This window comes from Clytia hemisphaerica, unplaced genomic scaffold (assembly GCF_902728285.1).
Source record: "Clytia hemisphaerica strain Z4C2 unplaced genomic scaffold, Clytia hemisphaerica genome assembly, whole genome shotgun sequence".
Lineage (NCBI taxonomy): Eukaryota > Metazoa > Cnidaria > Hydrozoa > Leptothecata > Clytiidae > Clytia > Clytia hemisphaerica.
The window spans coordinates 1,991,312-2,010,881 of record NW_027103974.1 but is presented as its reverse complement, the minus strand read 5'-3'; the positions used below and the strand labels follow the sequence as shown (position 1 = coordinate 2,010,881).

Genomic DNA, 19,570 nt, shown 5'->3' with positions numbered 1-19,570 from the left:
ACCGAGAATAACGAAGTTATTTCTGAATCCACGGTCAGTCGAGAGAATCATAAATTCTTTTTCAAATCATTTACTTACCTTTAATACCCCAAGCTCCTGCACCAAGTCCATTCATTCCTCCACCATGGGCGGTACCACCCAGACCAATGGCGTTGGCGGTTCCTGAGCCATGGGCGCCTAGATCACCAAGATCACCACTGAGTGCACCAGTAACTTTGAAAAGAAAAAAGAGGGTCATAGTTAGAGGATATTAAAACTTTTGATCATATTTTACTAGACAGATGATTTTACTAGATAGATGACTTTACTAGATGGATGATTTTTCTAGATGTTGTTCGATGGAACGGAGAGAGAAGAGCCCTTGTAGCCCTTGCTATTGTTGAAAGGTTTTTAGAATAGCAAGTAACTTAAGAAATTTGAATTCTAAATCAAAAGAAAACATTTTTTGTTTGAAATGCAACATAAAATGATATAATCAATATAGGGAAATTATGAGTCAACGTAAATATTTCAGAAGCTTTCTAGTAAAATTGGTCAACAATTGAAATCTTGAGCAAACAAATAATCAACGAACAAACCTCCAGGTGTAACTCCACCAAGACCACCAGGTCCTCCAAGACCAGGGCGACCACCCGTTCCACCAAGAATACCACCCAGCTCACCCGTCTGGGCGGCTGCTAAGTCTGGTACAATGGTGTTATCACCTTGAGGACCTATGAAGAAAAAAAACAGAAAAATGAAATCGAACAAGCCGGAACGCTGATTGGACCTACCTGATGATTAAAGTTAGAGCAGTAGGGAAGTGTAATATAGTCGAGTGCTGGAACGCCGAGGGAATGATCAGTAAACCTTCGAGTTACGGAAATTCCAGTTGTAGAGAGGTTGGATAGCAAGAATCTCCTCAAGAGACAGGAAAAATAGTAATCGAGTTGAGGAGGTTTCTCCAGGCTACATCCCTGTCTCAGTGACCTTGTGAGAACCTTTTAGCCAGCGAGTATACATTACAGAAGCTGAAAGCCTGGTGAGATGAAAATCTCATTCTCCTTATAAGTTGGATTCGATATTCTATTGTGTAACTCAAAAAACCCAGTGGGAATTCATAAAAAATTTTAGTTAGCGAGACTTAAGATAAAAACTTTAAGGGCGTTTTTCTTTCCAAGGACAATCTAACGTAGAGGGCCAATCAAGTCAAACGGTCAATATGTTTTGCTTCCGGTCATTTAAAGCAAAGTCAAAGAACAAAAAGAGTTGGTGCTTTCTCCATTGACGCCAAAAGCGCCAGTCACTAAAGCGTCGCACATAAAATCTTGAAATTTTGAAGAGCGTATGATAGTGATAGAAACACCGAAACGTGTAGAAAAAATCACGTAGTTCTTTATTCTGACATTTCCAATCAGATTTATCTAGCCCAAAGAATTTTTTTTTAAAGAGCATAAATAGTGTTTGAGGAAATAACTGTAGTACAATTTTACTTACCCATAACACTTCTTGATAAATATTCCCCTTTGATAGGTCTTGACATTTTGCCGTTTGGTAACTGCATCCCAGTAGAGCAACAATCCATACCTATGTCTTGAGCACATACTTGTTGAATGTAATACGCTTTACCGGCCGCCAAACGAATCGTGATGGAGGTCTGTTCTTCGGGGTACCTATGAATCAAAAGAATGGTGTAATCAGAGATTCCAAACACACGAAACCTTTTTGTGCGTTTTTATGGCGTTTCTAAAATCAGGACTTCTTTTAGTGATTACTTGGTAGTCTTGGAGTCGTCAAAAAAGCATCCCTTTTGCAACTAAACACTTTACATTTAGAACAGTTAGAAACGGAAAAAAATTTAAAAGCACTAGAAGCTAAAGGAAAATGAAGTCTATTGACTTTAAACGAAGGTTTCAAAGCGTGCTAGGGATCGAACGACTGGTTAAGAACGAAAATGAATTGGTTAGTTTGGTTATTGGTTATTAGTTATTAATGACGTCAATTATAAAATCCACCAATAGGACGCTTTAATTTCTTGCTCTTACTTATCCCATTGGTTGTGAGCAGACCATCTTCGTTGAGAAATGATTTTCCGTAAATGTTCTTTTCCTTCATCTGGACTCATGTATAAATCACAAGAATCATCACAAGCACTATAAATAGAGAAAAGTGTAGAGATAGAACATGAACTTTCGTAGACTGGAGTCGTTCATAATGCGTGTAATATAGTAGTATAGGCGTTATATGATAATATGATTATTGTTACGGGATTTAGTTTGTATAAAATTGTTCCCTCCATTACTTTTTGCTTTATTTCTACTATGTCTGAATTAGTCGTCTAGCTTGCTAGACTAGGACTTTTGCAGAAAACTCATTGACCTTCAGGAAGTTTTTCACATTGAATTCAGATATATCCATGGGTACACTACTTTCAAAGGGCTACCCAGGGATTAGGATTTCAAATTTTTCATATCTTACAAAATATCAACAATGAGTTAAAGTTTTTGTTTTTAAATAAGAGTGATATCATTTTCTTACTCAATCAATTTTAATTCACAAGCTTTTTCATACTGGATTGACAAGAATGTGGAGCAAGATTGATTAATAAGAGGAAAAACATTTTTTTGCTTATATAAGCTTAATATAACAAAAGACAGGCACTGCCTTTAGATGAAATATGTGTCTGATATGAAACGGGAATACTTATGTAAAAATAAAACCTTTAAGAATAAATAAATTTTTTTCCTACTGAAACTAAACTCGAGATGATCCACAACATTTCATGTCAAAAGACTCGCTACACCAAACAAAAATAACAGTATTTTCTATAGAAAAAGAAGCAAACCTGAAAAAAGTGAATTCACCATCCATTGGTGCGATTAACCAGCCCCACATCATTTGACCCATATGTGATCCCGTATCTACGGGACAATCCATCATATACAATGTCTCACTTTCATCGGGTTCGTCCGGATACCTGTATGACCGGTATAAAGCTTCCATGGAGGTTTCACCGTGCTCCATGTTCCGTAAGATGTCGTAATACATCCATCGGTTGCAGCCAGGCGTCGCTAGAATGATAAAAATAAGTAAAAACTACATAAGGCAAAATTAATGATTAATATCTTTCTAAAATTTCCGTTAGTTTAGTAAATGGTGGATTCCAACACACTAGCAATGTGACAAACGAGTCCTCTGGTTTCACATGGACCCGCAACTCAATAGTAGAGCAAATTCCCGCGAATTGCATGGTTGTAAGTTCCGTTGGTTTTCCAACGGTTCTCGTTGCTGTTCAGAAGACAACATGAGAGCGACTGTATTCACTTCATTGCAATACAAAAGGCAAAGTTAATGATGAGAATAAGAAGACTAGATATAAGGTAAATACTGGAATAACAATTCCCGCCTGGAAAGTGAAGTCACCATGTGCCGTAAAATAGAGTGGTAGCTGGAGTCAAGGGCTTCCGGCTTTGGGAAATGATAGCCAGCACTCCTGTCTTTTTTCAACTTTTTGTCTCGATCAAAAGCGCTTTCAATAAAAATTCAACAATGACTAGATAAGGCGCTAAAATCTATGGCGTAATTTTTTCTACGTAAACACCCCGGATTTCACCAGTGATGGCAAATTTGAGCTTGAGAAAAATTGTTCAAAATTTGACACTACTGGCTAAAAACGGGGTGTGTTTCCGTAGAAAACATTACGTCATATGTATCAAATAATGAGTAAGCAATCAATGAAAAAACCTTAAAAACTAGCTTTCTAATGCAAAGGAAACTTTCGTTAGCCAGAGAGATCAAGCTTAAATTTTGTTCAGATCATTTTAATGATGCTATGCCTAATACAGTCAGACGAAACACTAAAAATGGTTAATTTATTTTCAGATAAAAAGAACATATCACTCACTGAGTAATCCTGATTCTTGTTTGTCATGCTGGGTCAGCATCATTCCTCTCTTTGATGACGTCACCTCACGTAATCGAGACTTAACTAAACTCAAGGAAGTCTGTGGTTGAATAACTTTAGAGTTCATGTGAGATATTTTCCCTCCAGTTCGTTTATCTGAGCTACGATTAGTTAGTTTCGATCTTCGTTGAGTGTTTTTCGAGCTTTTTGTAACAGGGTTTCGTACTGTCTTCGTATTTTTTCGAGCCTGTATAAAAGCTTTTCGTTCTTTTTGTAACCGATTTAAAAAGTGACCCTCATTCTCGCTATCAGCTAAACTATGGACATGAGATTTCTGTGTTTTGCGAATCCGGTTACGTTTCTCCATGGATGGGTGTTTTTCGTCATAAACGATAATTTTAGCTTCATTGTCTCCTTTGGAAAAATCGAGAACAACCCGATCTTTACCGTATTTTCGTTTTAAATCGATGGCTTGATCATCGTTTATCATCGATTTCCATTCGTGTTTTGGAGGTGAGTATTGTTGATGACCGCTCAAGCGTTTCTTTTCCCCGCTAAGCACAACGCGCGGTTCAATATTATATCCTCCACGCAAATGCTGATCTTTCAGGTTTTCGTCAGGCTCGCGTTGTTTGATTGGAGCGTTATATTTTCTTGATGCATGTGCTTGATTTGATTGGTGCTTCGAGTAAATTTCTTTCAATCCATTCATGCCCTCTTGTTCTTCTTGATTATCTCCGTATGGTTGTGAATCCGGGAAGTCATTATTATGTCTTTTATCACCTCTTTTGTTATTATCCCCATAATGTTTTTGATTGTCTTCATTTGTTTCACTATTGTCTCTTTTATCTCCATCAGCTTCAAAATCCTCTTCTTCGTTATCTCCATTATCCTTATCCCCATCATTTTTCTTGGCAAGGTTTCTGGTAGATCCAGTATTCTCTTGTACAGGGGAGGAGATCAATTCATCCTTTCTTGTTGAAGGTTCGATCGAAAGTTTTGAAGTATCGACTCCTGAAACTAAGGAGATAAATTGGGTTGATAAAAAAACCTACAGCTCATGTAAACTACTCTGGATATACAGAGGGTTAGCAGGGTGTGATGATAAAGCTTCAATTTGAGAGTTCCAAACTTTCAATTAGCTAATCTTCAGCTTAACCTAAATTTTGTCACAACGGCAGCAGCATTCATTTTTTCATTTTGATCGCATAAGGTAGGATCTCTAACACTGATCTCTAACTACTTCCCAGCCGGCACACAACGTCAAAACAACGTCAAAACAACGTCCATTTGACATTCATATCGTCCAAATAACGTTATTTGAACGTTAAAGCAACGTTGTGTGCCAGCTGGGTTGCATGGATCAGGCTTCCATTCAAAAGGAAGCTGTCAAGCTGACTAGTCCAACTTATTGTTTTCAATTCTTATCGACGACAGCGCGATTCGAATGTTTTGAATATTCGAACGGTTAAAAATCTAAGGCAATTTTGAAAGCAACATGGCGATCTAGTTGAATTCAAAACTGTGAGGAATATGATATCTCTGAGTAGTATAAAAAGTATCCATCAACCTACCAGTCCGTAATAGATTCTTTGGAATGGGCATCAACTTTTTACCATCCGGCAGAACCACCCCTGCTTCAAGGTGATCGTCTCCATCGCTTTCCAACATGTCGGCTTCAATGTAATACAGATGTCCCTGATGTAATGTTATCTTTTCTGAAGACTGTTCGGATGGGTACCTAAGAAAAAAGTAGGAACACAGAAGTTTAAATTAATAACTGGAACGGATATTTACACAACAATTTCTGCAAAGAAGTTGAACTGTGTCACAGCCGTTTTCTTTTGGCATCAGCTATCTTTTAGATTACTCTAAGGTCCCGAATAAACGTCCCCCCCGGCTATCGATTTTGGAAAATCTTTTGAGCCCCTGTACTAATTAGGACCCCCCGTCCCGTTTATTTATTTCTTAAAATATTTCAGCTATCCTTCTCTCTCAAAATGCAAGCCTAAAGTTTTATCTGGCACTAAATGTAGAAATTTAATTTTGACACGCTAAAGCTTCAGAAATTCAGGTCAGGAAGACCTTTTTGGAAGGTTTGGATTACGGAATTTAGACTGCATCAAGGATTTTGCAGCGGGAGGCCTAACCTAGACCCTTGTTTTCGAGGATTGATGGGTCCAATTGTAATACATTCTGGCCTACGCGCAAGGGAAGTTGAACTCGATTGGGGATGTGGCACATCAAAGGCCAACTATCACTCCTCTCCGATAGGCAATTAACCCGCTCCATTAGCCCTTTAGCGTGGGCGGCCGCCAATACGCTATCGAAATAATAGATAACTAAAGCTTTGAATGGTTATGTGAAATAATATATGCGTTGTTTATCCATTCTTTATTTTATAGTAAGAAAAGAGGTGGACAGAATAAACTTTTTCAAATTTTCTTACTTATCGAATTCGTCATGTTTGGAGGGTTGAACTTGCGTCACAATTTTACTGACATGCTCAGGTTTATCATCTACGGAGAAGTACAGATCACACATGTCATCACATGACGTCATAAATTGATACTCTCCATCGGCGGGAGCGAAGAAATATCCACGCAATCGTTGACCGTAATTATCACCAAAGTTTTGTGGACTGTCAAATGATTCGACGATGGAGACCTAACGGAAAAAAAGAGAATTATCAAAGCTTTATAACCAGCTTATAGCGATTAATTAATAACAAGAAGCCGACAGTTGAATGTCTGTTTACGATTCATACACTTCGTACCAGGGTGCCGTTTCCTTCAAAATGAAGATGAATTGGCAAAGCGCTGCTTTGTTCAAAAACGGACATACAGTACCACGGATAGCGACATGGTAATGAAAGGCCCGATGCTCGACCAATAATTATTCAATAACAAGAAGCCGATAGTCGAACGTCTGTTTACGATTCGTAGACTTCGTATCAGAAGGTGCCGTTTCTTTCAAAATGAAAATGAATTGACAAAGCGCTGCTTTGTTCAAAAAACGGACATGAAGTACCACGGATAGCGACATGGTAATGAAAGGCCCGATGCTCGACCAATAATTATTCAATAACAAGAAGCCGATAGTCGAACGTCTGTTTACGATTCGTAGACTTCGTATCAGAAGGTGCCGTTTCTTTCAAAATGAAAATGAATTGACAAAGCGCTACTTCATTCAAAAACGGACATTCAGTACCACGGATAGCGACATGGTAATGAAAGGTCCGATGCTCAACCAATAATGTTTGCTTGGTTTTTTGGTGCATCTTGTGTCCCGCTACCATAAGTAGGTTGTACACGAAGAATGTTTAAGCTTTCTACAAGATACTCAGTATCGTTGCACAAACATAAGGATTAATACCATCGCTTATTCAGGGCTTTACTCATCTGGCATATTGCTGTTCCAATATCTATCTAATGCTTACAGCGTCTTTATAACTTTAGATACATGAAAGTTTGAAGCAACTTGTGTCCCAGCTGGGGTAAAGCAGGTTATCGAGGGATGCTTACGTAATAATTTTTATGTCGACAGGAGCAAACCCAACTTACCTTGTCTGGTTTATTGGGATATTTGTTGTTGTGATACAAACTCATGATGTCACCACTACTGATATGTTCAATGTCGGTGTAAACTTCACGAATTAATCCCTCCGCATTGTTGACTAGAAAAGAAGAGAAAAGAGCATACAAAGAACATACGTTCAGTCTCTCAAATCTTTCTGTGATTCGATCTAAAACATCGAAAGCCTCAGCTGGAAAATCGGATAAAATACTCTCCGAAAAAAATCTTACTGTCTGCCCCTTGTTCGATGTTTGTTTGCCTAGCAGGATGTTTTTCCATGAAAGCACGCGTTCCGGATGGGATTTGAACTCGAGCGCTGCCATTTTCTTCAGAATCTTCTTCATTGTGTCTGGAAATTGTTTTCAAAAGACCTGATGAGAAATGAAAGAAGATTTGTCAATTTATAAGCCGCCAATTTTTTGCTTTGCTTTTTTTTGCTCATTGTCCATTTAACATAAGTTTAAATTGGAGTTTAAATTTAAATCGTCGACATAGCATCCGCCCGGCCGTCCCGCTATTTTAATGCTACTCTTCTTTAGTTTCGTACGATATAAGCTATACTCTGAAAGCACTTCTGAGATCTAAGATGGAGGCGTACAAGTCAAGGAGAAAAATTTTACCACCTTCCCGCCCTACAGATATTGGTTGCCGGCAATTCTTTTCTAGTTTATGTTAGTTTATTACTAGCAAGGGGGATAAACCAAAACTGATTATGGGTTAGCCAAATATTTCAATGCCAAAACCTAAACGCAATTGTCTCAGTCTACTCTGTTTCCCAGTACCAAGTTGTACGATTTTGAAGTTAAAGTTTTCTTTTTAATCTCTCTCATCTTTCTCCGTCGCTTCCTCTCAATTTCCTGACAGAATATTGAACTTTAAATGGTCATATCTCTTTAAGTGTTTGAGTACAGAACTTGTTGTGGTACACTTTTTAGTCATTTCATTCTCTTCCCGTTAATACCAATCATTTTCGTTGAATTAATTTTAAAAAATCGTCAATTTTTTTATAGGGTTTTGCATATTATGTCATTTTTTGTCTATTAAAATGTTTTACCAGACTTAATTCGAGAAGCCCTCTCTCAAAAGGTTTCGGGGATCAACAAAAAATGTGTCGGTATATCGGCGTTTGAGATGCTTTTCGGTGACGGAAAATGTTATATTTTCAATCGGTGATACGGTAATTTTGCTTAAAACGTCGGAGAAACGGTGCTAAATGAAGGGCTATTTTTCAGAAATCAAATGTCAAATGTTTAAATGTAGTCCAGAGGATGAGGGACCAGTTTAGGAGCCAATTACACGAAATGGAGAGCAACAAGACTACTTTTACAAACCTTTGAGGACTGACATGTAAGGAATATTTCTTCCAGGTATCAAGTGTCCGTGGTCTCGCTTTTCTATAGAAGAAAGAAAACAAAATTAAGATTATCAGGCTTACACCCAATTTTCACTACTTCGACCCTTAATTTTCTACTTTGTCTTTAAATTGTTTTTTGGCATTTTTGAACCTTGCTTTTCTAAGAAAATAATAGTACCCCAGCTGGCACACAACGTTGTTTCAACGTTTATCTAATGTTCATAACGTCCATATAACATTAGATGAACGTTAAAACAACGTTGTGTGCCAGCTGGGACAGCAAGCAAGCAATAAAATCATGCTAAGGAACTTAAAAGTTTTGTTTTTGAATAAGAGTGAAATCGTTTGTTCACTCATCAAATTTGATTCGCAAGCTTTTTGATATTGAATTGAAATGCGGAGCAAGATTGGTCAGAAATAGGAAAAGAAAAACCTTTTTTGCTTATATCAGCACAACATAACAATAGCAGACACTGGCCTGATATGAAACATGTGTCTGATATGAAACGGGAACACTGATGTAAAAAAGAAAACCTTTGATTATACCTGCGGCTTCTTGCTCTCGTATTTTATCCACCAGATTTTTAATCAAAAATTTGCCTTTCTCAATTTTTTCTCTAGCTTGTCCAACTTTTTCGTTGATGACGTCATCTTCAGTTTTGATTTTCACAAAATCAAGAGGAAAAGTTACTGAAAAAATAAGAAGAAAAATAATGAAATCGGGAACAGCTAGATTAGGTCAAGTTCAAGTTTTTCAAATTCCTCGTTCTTTGAAGCAAATCTTTGGAAGTTCGAAAAAGCTAAAGTTAATACCTTTTCGACTGTAGTCGGGCGGTCAGGCGCGTGCCTCTTTATCATTTAATTTACCACCCTAAACTCAATCTAATCATTTTTTTACACTTTTTTCTATTGTCTTTAGGCGCAAAAAAAAAGATGGATGGTTTCAGGGTGGTAAAACAGACAAAAAAATGCCCGCGCGGCAATTGGCGGCTACGGTCGAAAAGGTGTTTATTAAGGAAAGCTCTACTTACCAAGTCTCACAGGGCTCAAAAATTGTTTCGGAATGGGTTTCCAAGTTTTGCCGTCCGGTAAACGAACTCCGACTGAAAGATGATCCCGTCCAGTAGTTTCGGACATCAAGGCCTCAATGTAATAACTGTGTCCGGCTTTCAAATCCACTCCTCCGGACACTTGTTGATCTTCATGTCTAGATAAGAGTAAAGTATTAACCAATCAGATCCACTATTTCTAACCTGATAACAGCTGTTCATAATTTTCCTATGTGCACGGTAAACCTCTGAAGGCACTTGAAAATTAAACATCTGAGGAAAATAGTCCTCCTGCGGAAAATTCTACAACAAGAATCTTGTTGTGCACCAGAAAGTCAAAAACTGATACGGCATCCTATTCATAAACACAATCACACAACTTTGTTGTCATTCCTAGTCCTTTTATACAAGTGCGGTCCTTACGATTTTGAGATTACATATTCGTCAGATTGTTATGTTTTCACACATCCCTTTAGAGCTTCAGCGTGGTGTGCAAAAACAATCACAATCTGACCTCAGGTTAACTATTTCTAAATGTGACTGTAACTTTGTGTGATGCCGACATACCTTGTCAAATTCCGTCATAATAACTACTATCTGTTCTTTTAATTATGAACGTAAAAGTCAATGTATATTTGTGCTAAAACTTATAAGTGAACATAAAAAACAGTAGTGTGTAATTTTAATTGTTTATAAGTAAAAAAAAATTCACTCCATTAAGAATTAGTGAATAAGTTCTTCTTATAGAATCAAAAACTAAAACAAAGGGTGTGGTGGTAATCCTACACAACTAAGAGAGGTCCACCACACCCAAGAAGAACACATCAACAATCACTGACAAGATGGTGTGACGATTTTTGATTGTCTTGGAACGAGAGTACTAACCACACACGCTCCAATACCCTGGTTGAAAATTACCATATCAGCAAAATATGACTCGAAAAAACTTTCGTTGGAAACTCGGGACGATCAACGTTCGAACTGGCAGGGAAGACCAAAAACTTGAACAAACTGTAAAGGAAATACGAAAAGCTAATCTATCGATTTGTGGACTGCAAGAGATGAGACGCATCAAAACCGGTTCAGCTTTGATATCAAATGAAAATATTAAATATGAAGTTTATTGGTCAGGATATTCATTAAAACGTATCCATGGAGTTGGAATAGCTGTCAAAGTTGATAAAGACATTCTCGTCGAAGAGATCCTAAATATCAATGCACGTATAATAATCGCCGATGTAAATGTAAAAGGATGCTCGTTACGGATAATCAACTGCTACGCCCCAACCGAAGATGCAACCGAAAGTAGTAAGAATTTGTTTTATTCTACACTGAAAAAGCAAATGAAAGTCGAAAAATGTCGGAAAGTCATATGTTTAGGAGACTTTAATGCAACCACCTCTGCGGCATGGTATAATTCCTCACTGAGAGAAAACGTAGTAATTGATAATCTCGAAGTTAACGACAACGGTCAAAGATTTCACACCTTCTTCAACGAAACAAATCAATCAGTACTTAATACATGGTTTACCCACAAGAAATGTAGAAGGGTAACCTGGCACTCACCAGACGGAAAAACTCAAAAAGTATACGATTTTATTTTATCGTGTAGCTGGATTAGACAGTATGTTAAAAACTGCAGAGTTTACAACAGCTTCGACTTCGACAGCGACCATCGACTCGTAACAGCCATAATCAAAACCCCGACTTCTAAAGCTGCTCGATTCTTCAATAGAAAGAAAATAAAGCAACCCCTCAAACACAATCTATCAGCCCTGAAAGATCAAACAATTGCAACAAACTTTAAAACTATGGCAATTAATAGGTTGAATTCTTTAGTCTTAGACGTAGACAACAACACCCTCAACAACAGCCTTCTGAAAGCAATAAACGATGCTGCAACCGAAACCCTCCCAAAGAAAGTGAACAATGTCTCACGTCAACCCTGGCATAATGATGATAAATTGAATGAACTGTTTAACCTCAGAGATAAACTTGTTACTGAGAATGCAAATATAAATTCTATCAAAGCTGTACGAAAGAAAATTCGTTATCGTGCCAAACACCTCAAGAATGTTTATCTTAAACAAGAAGCAGACCAGATCAACCAACTGGCCATTAACAGAGAAATCGAAAAACTTTTCAAAGAGCCAAAAATCAAATAGTACTCTTAAACCAGTCCCGAGTTCATGTGATCCAAATAAACTTCTTGAACATTTCAAATCTCATTTTAACCCCCCGCAACGACCAGATGAAACAATGCCAAACGAATTGCGCAATGATCATGACAATCTCCCTCGTTTTATTCAACAACTTCGTCAAATATCAGCAAACACAGATATTGAAGACAGCCCACCCACTATTGAAGAAATCCAAAAACAAATCGCCAGCTTAAAAAACAATAAGGCTAATAATGACGTAGATCCTGAACTTCTAAAACTATGCGATGATCCCGTCTTATCACAAATAATCCACCATATTACAACAAACCTATGGATGAATAATGATATCCCAGAAGCATGGAGCAACTCGCGCCTTAAAACTCTTTGGAAAAATAAAGGTTCCAAACAAGACCCCTCAAAATATAGAGGGATCAGCATAGGGTCAACAATATGCAAACTTGTGACTAACATTATCTTAAATCGCCTGCAACCATGGTATGAAGCTCAACTTAGTGATGAGCAAAACGGTTTCAGGAAAGATAGAGGGACGACGGACGGCATTTTTGAACTGAAACGTGTACAGCAAATCACTAACCGAAAGAAGCAGCCCCTCTTCCTACTGTTTGTAGATTTATCTGCAGCATTTGATCACATTCCGAGACATTGGTTATTCGAATCAATCAAAATGCGATTTCCCGATAACAATCTACCACCACTGTTCACCATACTCGAACAACTCTACAAACAGACAACTCTCACTTTCCAGGAATCAAATACCTTTCAAACTACATCAGGAGTCCGCCAAGGAGGACCAGAGAGCCCGTTCCTCTTTAATCTCTACATCGATTTTGTCATGCGTGTCTTTATGAGTGAAGCCAATGCAGAAAGTATCAACTTCTATAAACATTCATACCGTTTGAATCCAAGAAGTATCTCTAGAGCAAATAGAATATCTATGAGAGAGAACAATTTACGCAATTGGGGGACATCGACATTACCGTGGTGCGGATACGCGGACGATCTCATCCTTTTTCTCATCAGTCAACTAGATTTGCAAAGCTCTATCAACTTTCTAGATCAAACGTTTAACTCGATTTGGACTATCAATAAACGCTTTGAAAACCGAATCTATGATACTTAACTGTACCGAACAGGATTACCCAAAATCCATCATCAAATTGAGGAACATTGATATCAAAAACGTCAAAACGTTCAAATATCTCGGAGCTTTCATTCACTTTGAGGAACCGAATACCGGTGACATCGAGATTAATTACCGTATTCAACAGGCGACTAACAAATTCGCAGAAATGACCAACCTTCTTCAAAATTTCAATGTCCATTTGAAAACTCGTATCATCTCGTCTTAAATAGTTATGTACGTAGTCGCTTAATCTACTCATGCCAAAATTGGAATTTATATTCAAGCCAACTTGAGCGACTAAACGTCACATATCGTCGATTCCTACGTCGAATGATTAGAGGTGGTTTTCGTTTCGTAAATGAGTCTAACAACGATTTCCGTTATCAGGTAACCAACAAAAGACTCCATGAAATATGTGGTACATCAGATTTGTCCAATTTCATTGGAAAACAGCAGCTGGAATATGCTAAACATGTTATTCGTATGACCCACGAGCGTTCCATTAAACTGTTGATGTTCAACGATGATAAGTAAACGAAACGTGGAAGACCATTTAAAACTCTGCTAGATCAAGTAACTGATCAAAACTCCCTTACAACAGATGGTCTCTGCAACAGTGCTATGTTGAGAAAATGATTTTCTAATATATTTTTTCTAGTTGTTCTTGCTGATATGATGATCGGTGGGAAGTATCTTGCAATCCAGATCAGCTGATCTGGATTTCTCGATGCTTCCCACCCCTATAGTACTAGTCATAGTATTTTGGTAAAATTTATATATATATATAAAACCTTCTGAGTAAGCTGTTTAAAAGAATCGCAGATAGTTGCTATGATGGAATGAATCATCGGCATTACACAAAGTTACGGTAGCAGCCGATTGGATAAAATAATTCCAAAAACATGCTCTAGACACTGTCTTGATAAAACAGTTTGTTTTGAGTATAAAGTAGAAACAATCAGCGTAATGGTTTCATTTTTTTATTCTTTAAATTCTCTGATTACTTGAAAAAGGGAAGGGGCATTAAAATTAAATTTCCACGCCTCCTTATTTTTCCAAGTCAACAGTCGACGTTGTACTATTCGATGCGCTCCATTATTCAATGAAATTGAAAGCCATCGAGCACCGTCAACAGAAAAATCTCATAAACGACGCTCTACCATTCGGTACGCTCCCTTATTCGATGAACATGCAATTCCCCTTGGCAATCAAATTAGAGAGCGTCACCTGTATTTTGAAATCGCCATTAGGTTCGAACACAGCTTTTAGCGAAAATAAATCTTAATCTATTCTGTAATCTCAGCTATTACAGTAAAGGATTATAATCATAGAACATACGATAATTTGTCTTGCTTACCAACCAAAAAACAAAGTGGTTTGACTGAAAAAAATAAATACCTATTCCATTCACCATGTTTAGACCAATCATCTTGAGCAAGGATTGACTTCTTATTTAAAGGGTCGTCATTTTTACTCAACAAGATCTCGCAATTGTCATCACAAGATGAGTAGAAGGTGTAACGCCCAGTCTGGGGCGCTAAAAACCACCCTCGCACTCGCTGACCATAATAATCACCTGGAAGATAATGGCGGGATAACCTAAATATCATTTCATGTAAGTATGTCCGAAAAAAGAGGAACAATTTTTATATAAAGTAAAATGCTCTTAATTAATGCGAAATTTAATGACTATTCAATAGACCTTTTCATAAATTACGTCACGAACATCACTTGCCTCGTTTTGAAATTATTGCTATGGTGATTAACTCCCAGCGGATTTTATCAAAAATATTTTCTATTCATAAAAAATCATTTAATGTCTGAAGGGACATAATCACCATGGTAATTGTTTGAATACGAGGCAAGTGATGTTCGCGACGTAATTTATGAAAAGGTCTATCATCTTGAATGAACAGAGAATTTTAATCTTATTTCAATTATTTTAGACCCAGTTTTGATAATGAGTTTTGAAGCTTTTACTTTAAATAAAAAAGTGTCCGCTTTTTTGGGACGCACTGTATTCCTTCTTAATTTCATTGCATATGTTTTCATTGGAATGACACAAAAAAACTTCTAGCTCGGATTAATTTTTCACGAGATTTAATTTCGAGCTTCCGCAAATATCTGCCATTTTCACGAAAAAACTCGAGAAATTACGTGAGATGACTGATTCGAGAAAGCAATCCTCCAAAAGTTTGAAGTACATTGTAATAATAAATTCAGAGAATTTTGCGTTTTTTTTAGCTCGCGAAAATCAATCTAAAATAAAACCTTATGCTCTTCATTTCGAGATGTGCATTTTCATTTAAAAAATCGAATGAAACTGTTTCGAATTCAACATAAAATAAGCATTTGAAACGTTTATAAAACCCGGGGGGGGGGCACTCGATTTTGAAAACGACCGTACGTTCGGTTCTCTAAAATCGGTCCCTTACAGTGCAGGAAAAATTTGGCTGAAAATCGACCCTTACAGTGCAATTTTTCGATTTTTTGATTTTTTGAAATTTCTCATATTTTACATAAAAATTTGGTATTTTCTAAAATTTTACACCCTTACAGTGCACTTTTCCCCACTTGCTCAGAAATCAACCCTTACGGTGCACTTTCCAAAGTCCAAAAAACCTACCCTACCGGGCCGCACGTCCGGTAGGTCACTTACCTGGAGTGCCCCCCCCCCGGGTATAAAACACCTTCTTCACACAGACCCGGTAGGATTTTTTCAGCCAGTCGGGGTAAAAAAAAGGACTGAAACTCATCAATGGGGATTGATATTCCCTTGTCTTTTATGGCAGGGGATTTGAATTCCATTGTTTTCGACCAAAAAATTCAGTGGGGATGAAAAAATTATACAATATCTTGCAGTGAGGATTTGCTTGCTTATCTGATAGTTTGCAGTGGGAACAAAACATGGAGCATAATTTTCACTTGGGAAGGTATTTTTCCAGTGGGAAGGGGTCCCAGTGGATCTGTGAGAAGGGGTTGTGTTCGATTTTATAAGGGTTGGATAATGTCAAATATAATTGCATCGACTCAAAAACAGAGTTCACAAATACAAACATTTTAACGTCATTCGTAACTGGGATCAAATCTTGTAGAGGAGTTAAGGTGGGTTGGTATATTGGGCTGTTCCAATAAAAAACCATACAGGGATGGGGGTGGACAAACTTTTTCAAGTCAGAAAAAAAATATTGAAAATATTATTGGATAAAAAATATTAAAAATATTTGGATACCCCCTGGAAAATGGCAAAATTTGCAAAAATACATTTGACCCCATTGGAAGAATGAAAAAAACACCTCCTGGAAATTCTGCTGGAATTATCCCCTGGAAATGCTCGTCCAACCCCTATAAAATGGAATAACCATTTACCGATATTGAAAGGCATATCGAAATCTCCGACGAGATCCGATGCATCAGGTTCATTAGGGAATTTCTTGCTTGCGTCTAATGCTTCAATACCATGGACATCTTTTGGTAGGTCAGTATACAAGTCTCTTATTAATCCATGTGTAGCTAGAAGAAGAGAGTTAAGGTTGAAGGGGTTTAGGGATAGCATCGAGTGTCGAATATTGGAAATAACAGAATCTTTATGGTTCGTTAAATATTATTCTAATTCACACATGAATGTTGATATTCCATTGTTCCCTTGTTTATCCATGGAGGTATAAAGAAAAACAGGAGTTGAATGTGTCGGTAATTGGTCGTTAAAGTCTTTTGAAAAAGATATTTTCTCAAGCCAGAAAATGAAAAGTTATTTATAAGCACACACAATTTTAGACTCAATTTGTAGACATAAAGTTGGTGGAGAATTTTGGAGGAAAGTATCAAGCAATAGAGTTCACCTTAAAGAAAACATTGATCGAAAAATCTTATTATTTGACGAGGAGTTGCTAAGTTTACAGGCCTTCTTTTAGTCAAAATATTTTCCTACACTGATGTCAGAAACAATGAATCTCGTCTCAACTAATTTTTAAAGCTTCAATGAGCCAATAAGATTTCACCAATGGATAAAAGAGCTCATTAAAAATGCACGATATATGAGATTATGAGCATACATACATCGTAACTTTTTTAATCTTTAATCGTCGGGCGAGCTTGGTTACAATAGCATACTTCTCCTGTTTCTTTATACCTCCATGGTTTATCGAATAATAGTCCCCGCATATATGAATCACCCCCGCACCCCCGCACGGTTATCACATTTGGAAACTTTTTAGAACCACATTACTCATTTTTCCTAGGAGAAAAAAATAATCGGATCACAGGAAAAAAACTAGAAAATTACTGTGGTTTTTTGATTGAACTTATACACACTATATGGCAAGAATTTAAAATCCCCCAATGAGGCTGGACTTTAAAAAATGTTGGGTTGCCGTCAGGCGACTCTTCTCTAAACTTGCCGCCCTTAAAACTTTTATTGCTATTTCGACGGAGAGAATTTTTTTCTTCAAAAATTACAAAATGTAGACAAAATTCCATGAATGACCAAACTAAAAAGAGATTTCCAACCGACCGACCCACCTCCAAAATCTAGGGTCGGGTGACGGCAAACCAAGAATTTTCTAAGTCCAGGCTAAATCACGGTTGTAAACTAGTCACCGGTTTCACCGGGGCTGCAAAACGAGTTGTTCTAGACTTAAATCATTCGTCTAATTTGAAAAAAAAAAACTGATTGATGTAAAGTATGGCTTTATAAATCTTATTTTTATCAAAAAGTTCAACAACCAAAAAGAAAATAGAACGTGAGATTTAAAATTTATGTACAATGTAAAGTTTTAAAATTCTAAATTTTCTAAAACATCGAGGCGTAAGTGTTTGAAATAGCCTGATTTGAATAATGTTTCTGCGATTTATGAATAAAGGCTAAATCTGGACTATTTCGATGTTCGGTCTTTGTAATAAAATGTCTGTGCGTTGAATAGGTTGATTGCTAGCTAGCGTTAATTTTGTATTGTATTTCCTTCATTCGAATAATCACAAGAGTTTTATCAATGTCACAATTTTAATGACTGCAGTTTGATCGGATCAAAAATGGAAATCGTCTGAGGTGGTGTGTTCTTCGAACGTCACTGCAATGACATCATCTCTTCTCCTCCGATGAATTTGCAGGCAAAGGTTTTCGGAAAATCCTCTTGTTTCCCTCCTTCGCTGTGTTTGTTTGAGTGGCTCTCCTCCGTCCTGCAATGTCAAGGGAGAAAAGATGTTGTCATTGAGTGAATCGAACACGCCCTACGGAGAAGAGGAAAAGAAAAACAAGTAAAGGCCAGGGGGAGGAGAGCGCATTGTAGAATACAAGTTTGCGCTCTCCCTGGTTTTCAGGAAAGGGATGGGGGAGAAGTTTCAACGAAAAGACGCTTATTTCCACGAAAGAGATAATAACGAACGGACCGCAGATATCATATTCTTTTGCTCACTAGATACATAGGCATGTTCACAGATTTCCCGTGGAAGTATGTTCATTTTTGAAGTGGAATAGTCCGCCATATTGTTTTCAATCAATTTAACATTTTTTTCATTTTTGAGGAGGCATTTAGGATAATTCCTTTAAAAGATTGACCCCCGTAAGAAAAGAAACCAGGACCAGAAAAAGGTAAGAGAATAACAAATCAAGGAAAGAAAGTTCTGCTTACATGTTAAAGATCGCCTTGAGCGATGCCGTATTTGATCACGTGATCTTAGACGGGGATTCTGATTTCGAATCTTTCGATAATGTCGTTTGTGGCTTGAAGTACCTAAAGAAGGCAAGTGAAATATTGATACATAAAACATATCGAGGCACCAGTACTAACAAGGTTTTTTTAGGCAATTTTTTCCGTTTATCAGCTCAAAATAGAAACTTGATGTCAACAACCACTAAAAAACACCTTTATATTCCGCTAATAGATCTTATCGGAGTTTTTATTTTTCTAAAAAAGCGATGCATTGTGGGATTGTTTCGGGAGTATTACAATAGAAATCCCTCGAGGAATTCTTAAGAGATTTCTATTGTAATACTCTCGAAACAATCCCACAATACGTCGCTTTTAGAAAAAAACAAAAACTCCAATAAGACCTATTGGGTTGAAATTAGAACTCGAAAGTGAAAGATTTAACACAAAATAGAATCTCACCACGACGCAAAGTATCCCTTTTCTTATAATCACCATGGTGTGTGTTGTAAGCACCAGGATGGATGGGTCGAAACTGTGGGTCGACGGGTATGGGTTTTGTATTGACGTTCGGTTTCATGTTCCCGTATAATTCTGTAGATAGGAAACCAAATAGTTTTTATTTTAATTATCTAAAAAATTATATAATCTCCATCTTCGATTATTTGGATATTAATTCGGCTTAGAAATACGCGATAATTCTCTCACAGTCAATCTCCGCAACTTAAATTTCATGTTGGTTCTCACGATACAA

At 37.2% G+C, this 19,570-nt stretch overlaps 1 protein-coding gene across 1 annotated transcript in view; it reads right to left on the bottom strand.

The window, feature by feature from the left end:
• The window catches only part of LOC136810771 (uncharacterized), a 108,963-nt gene that overhangs the window by 30,398 nt on the left and 58,995 nt on the right, over positions 1 to 19,570 (bottom strand). Inside the window, exons 32-48 of the mRNA XM_067067373.1 lie at positions 19,279 to 19,410; positions 18,799 to 18,900; positions 16,538 to 16,681; positions 14,567 to 14,744; positions 9,845 to 10,020; positions 9,360 to 9,503; positions 8,791 to 8,853; positions 7,690 to 7,830; positions 7,447 to 7,559; positions 6,333 to 6,550; positions 5,458 to 5,624; positions 3,884 to 4,903; positions 2,825 to 3,050; positions 2,025 to 2,132; positions 1,477 to 1,652; positions 579 to 713; positions 79 to 213 (exon numbers count right to left, since the gene is read on the bottom strand). Coding sequence (XP_066923474.1) covers positions 79 to 213; positions 579 to 713; positions 1,477 to 1,652; positions 2,025 to 2,132; positions 2,825 to 3,050; positions 3,884 to 4,903; positions 5,458 to 5,624; positions 6,333 to 6,550; positions 7,447 to 7,559; positions 7,690 to 7,830; positions 8,791 to 8,853; positions 9,360 to 9,503; positions 9,845 to 10,020; positions 14,567 to 14,744; positions 16,538 to 16,681; positions 18,799 to 18,900; positions 19,279 to 19,410 — 3,378 coding nt within the window. The remainder of the gene's footprint in view (positions 1 to 78; positions 214 to 578; positions 714 to 1,476; positions 1,653 to 2,024; positions 2,133 to 2,824; positions 3,051 to 3,883; positions 4,904 to 5,457; positions 5,625 to 6,332; positions 6,551 to 7,446; positions 7,560 to 7,689; positions 7,831 to 8,790; positions 8,854 to 9,359; positions 9,504 to 9,844; positions 10,021 to 14,566; positions 14,745 to 16,537; positions 16,682 to 18,798; positions 18,901 to 19,278; positions 19,411 to 19,570) is intronic.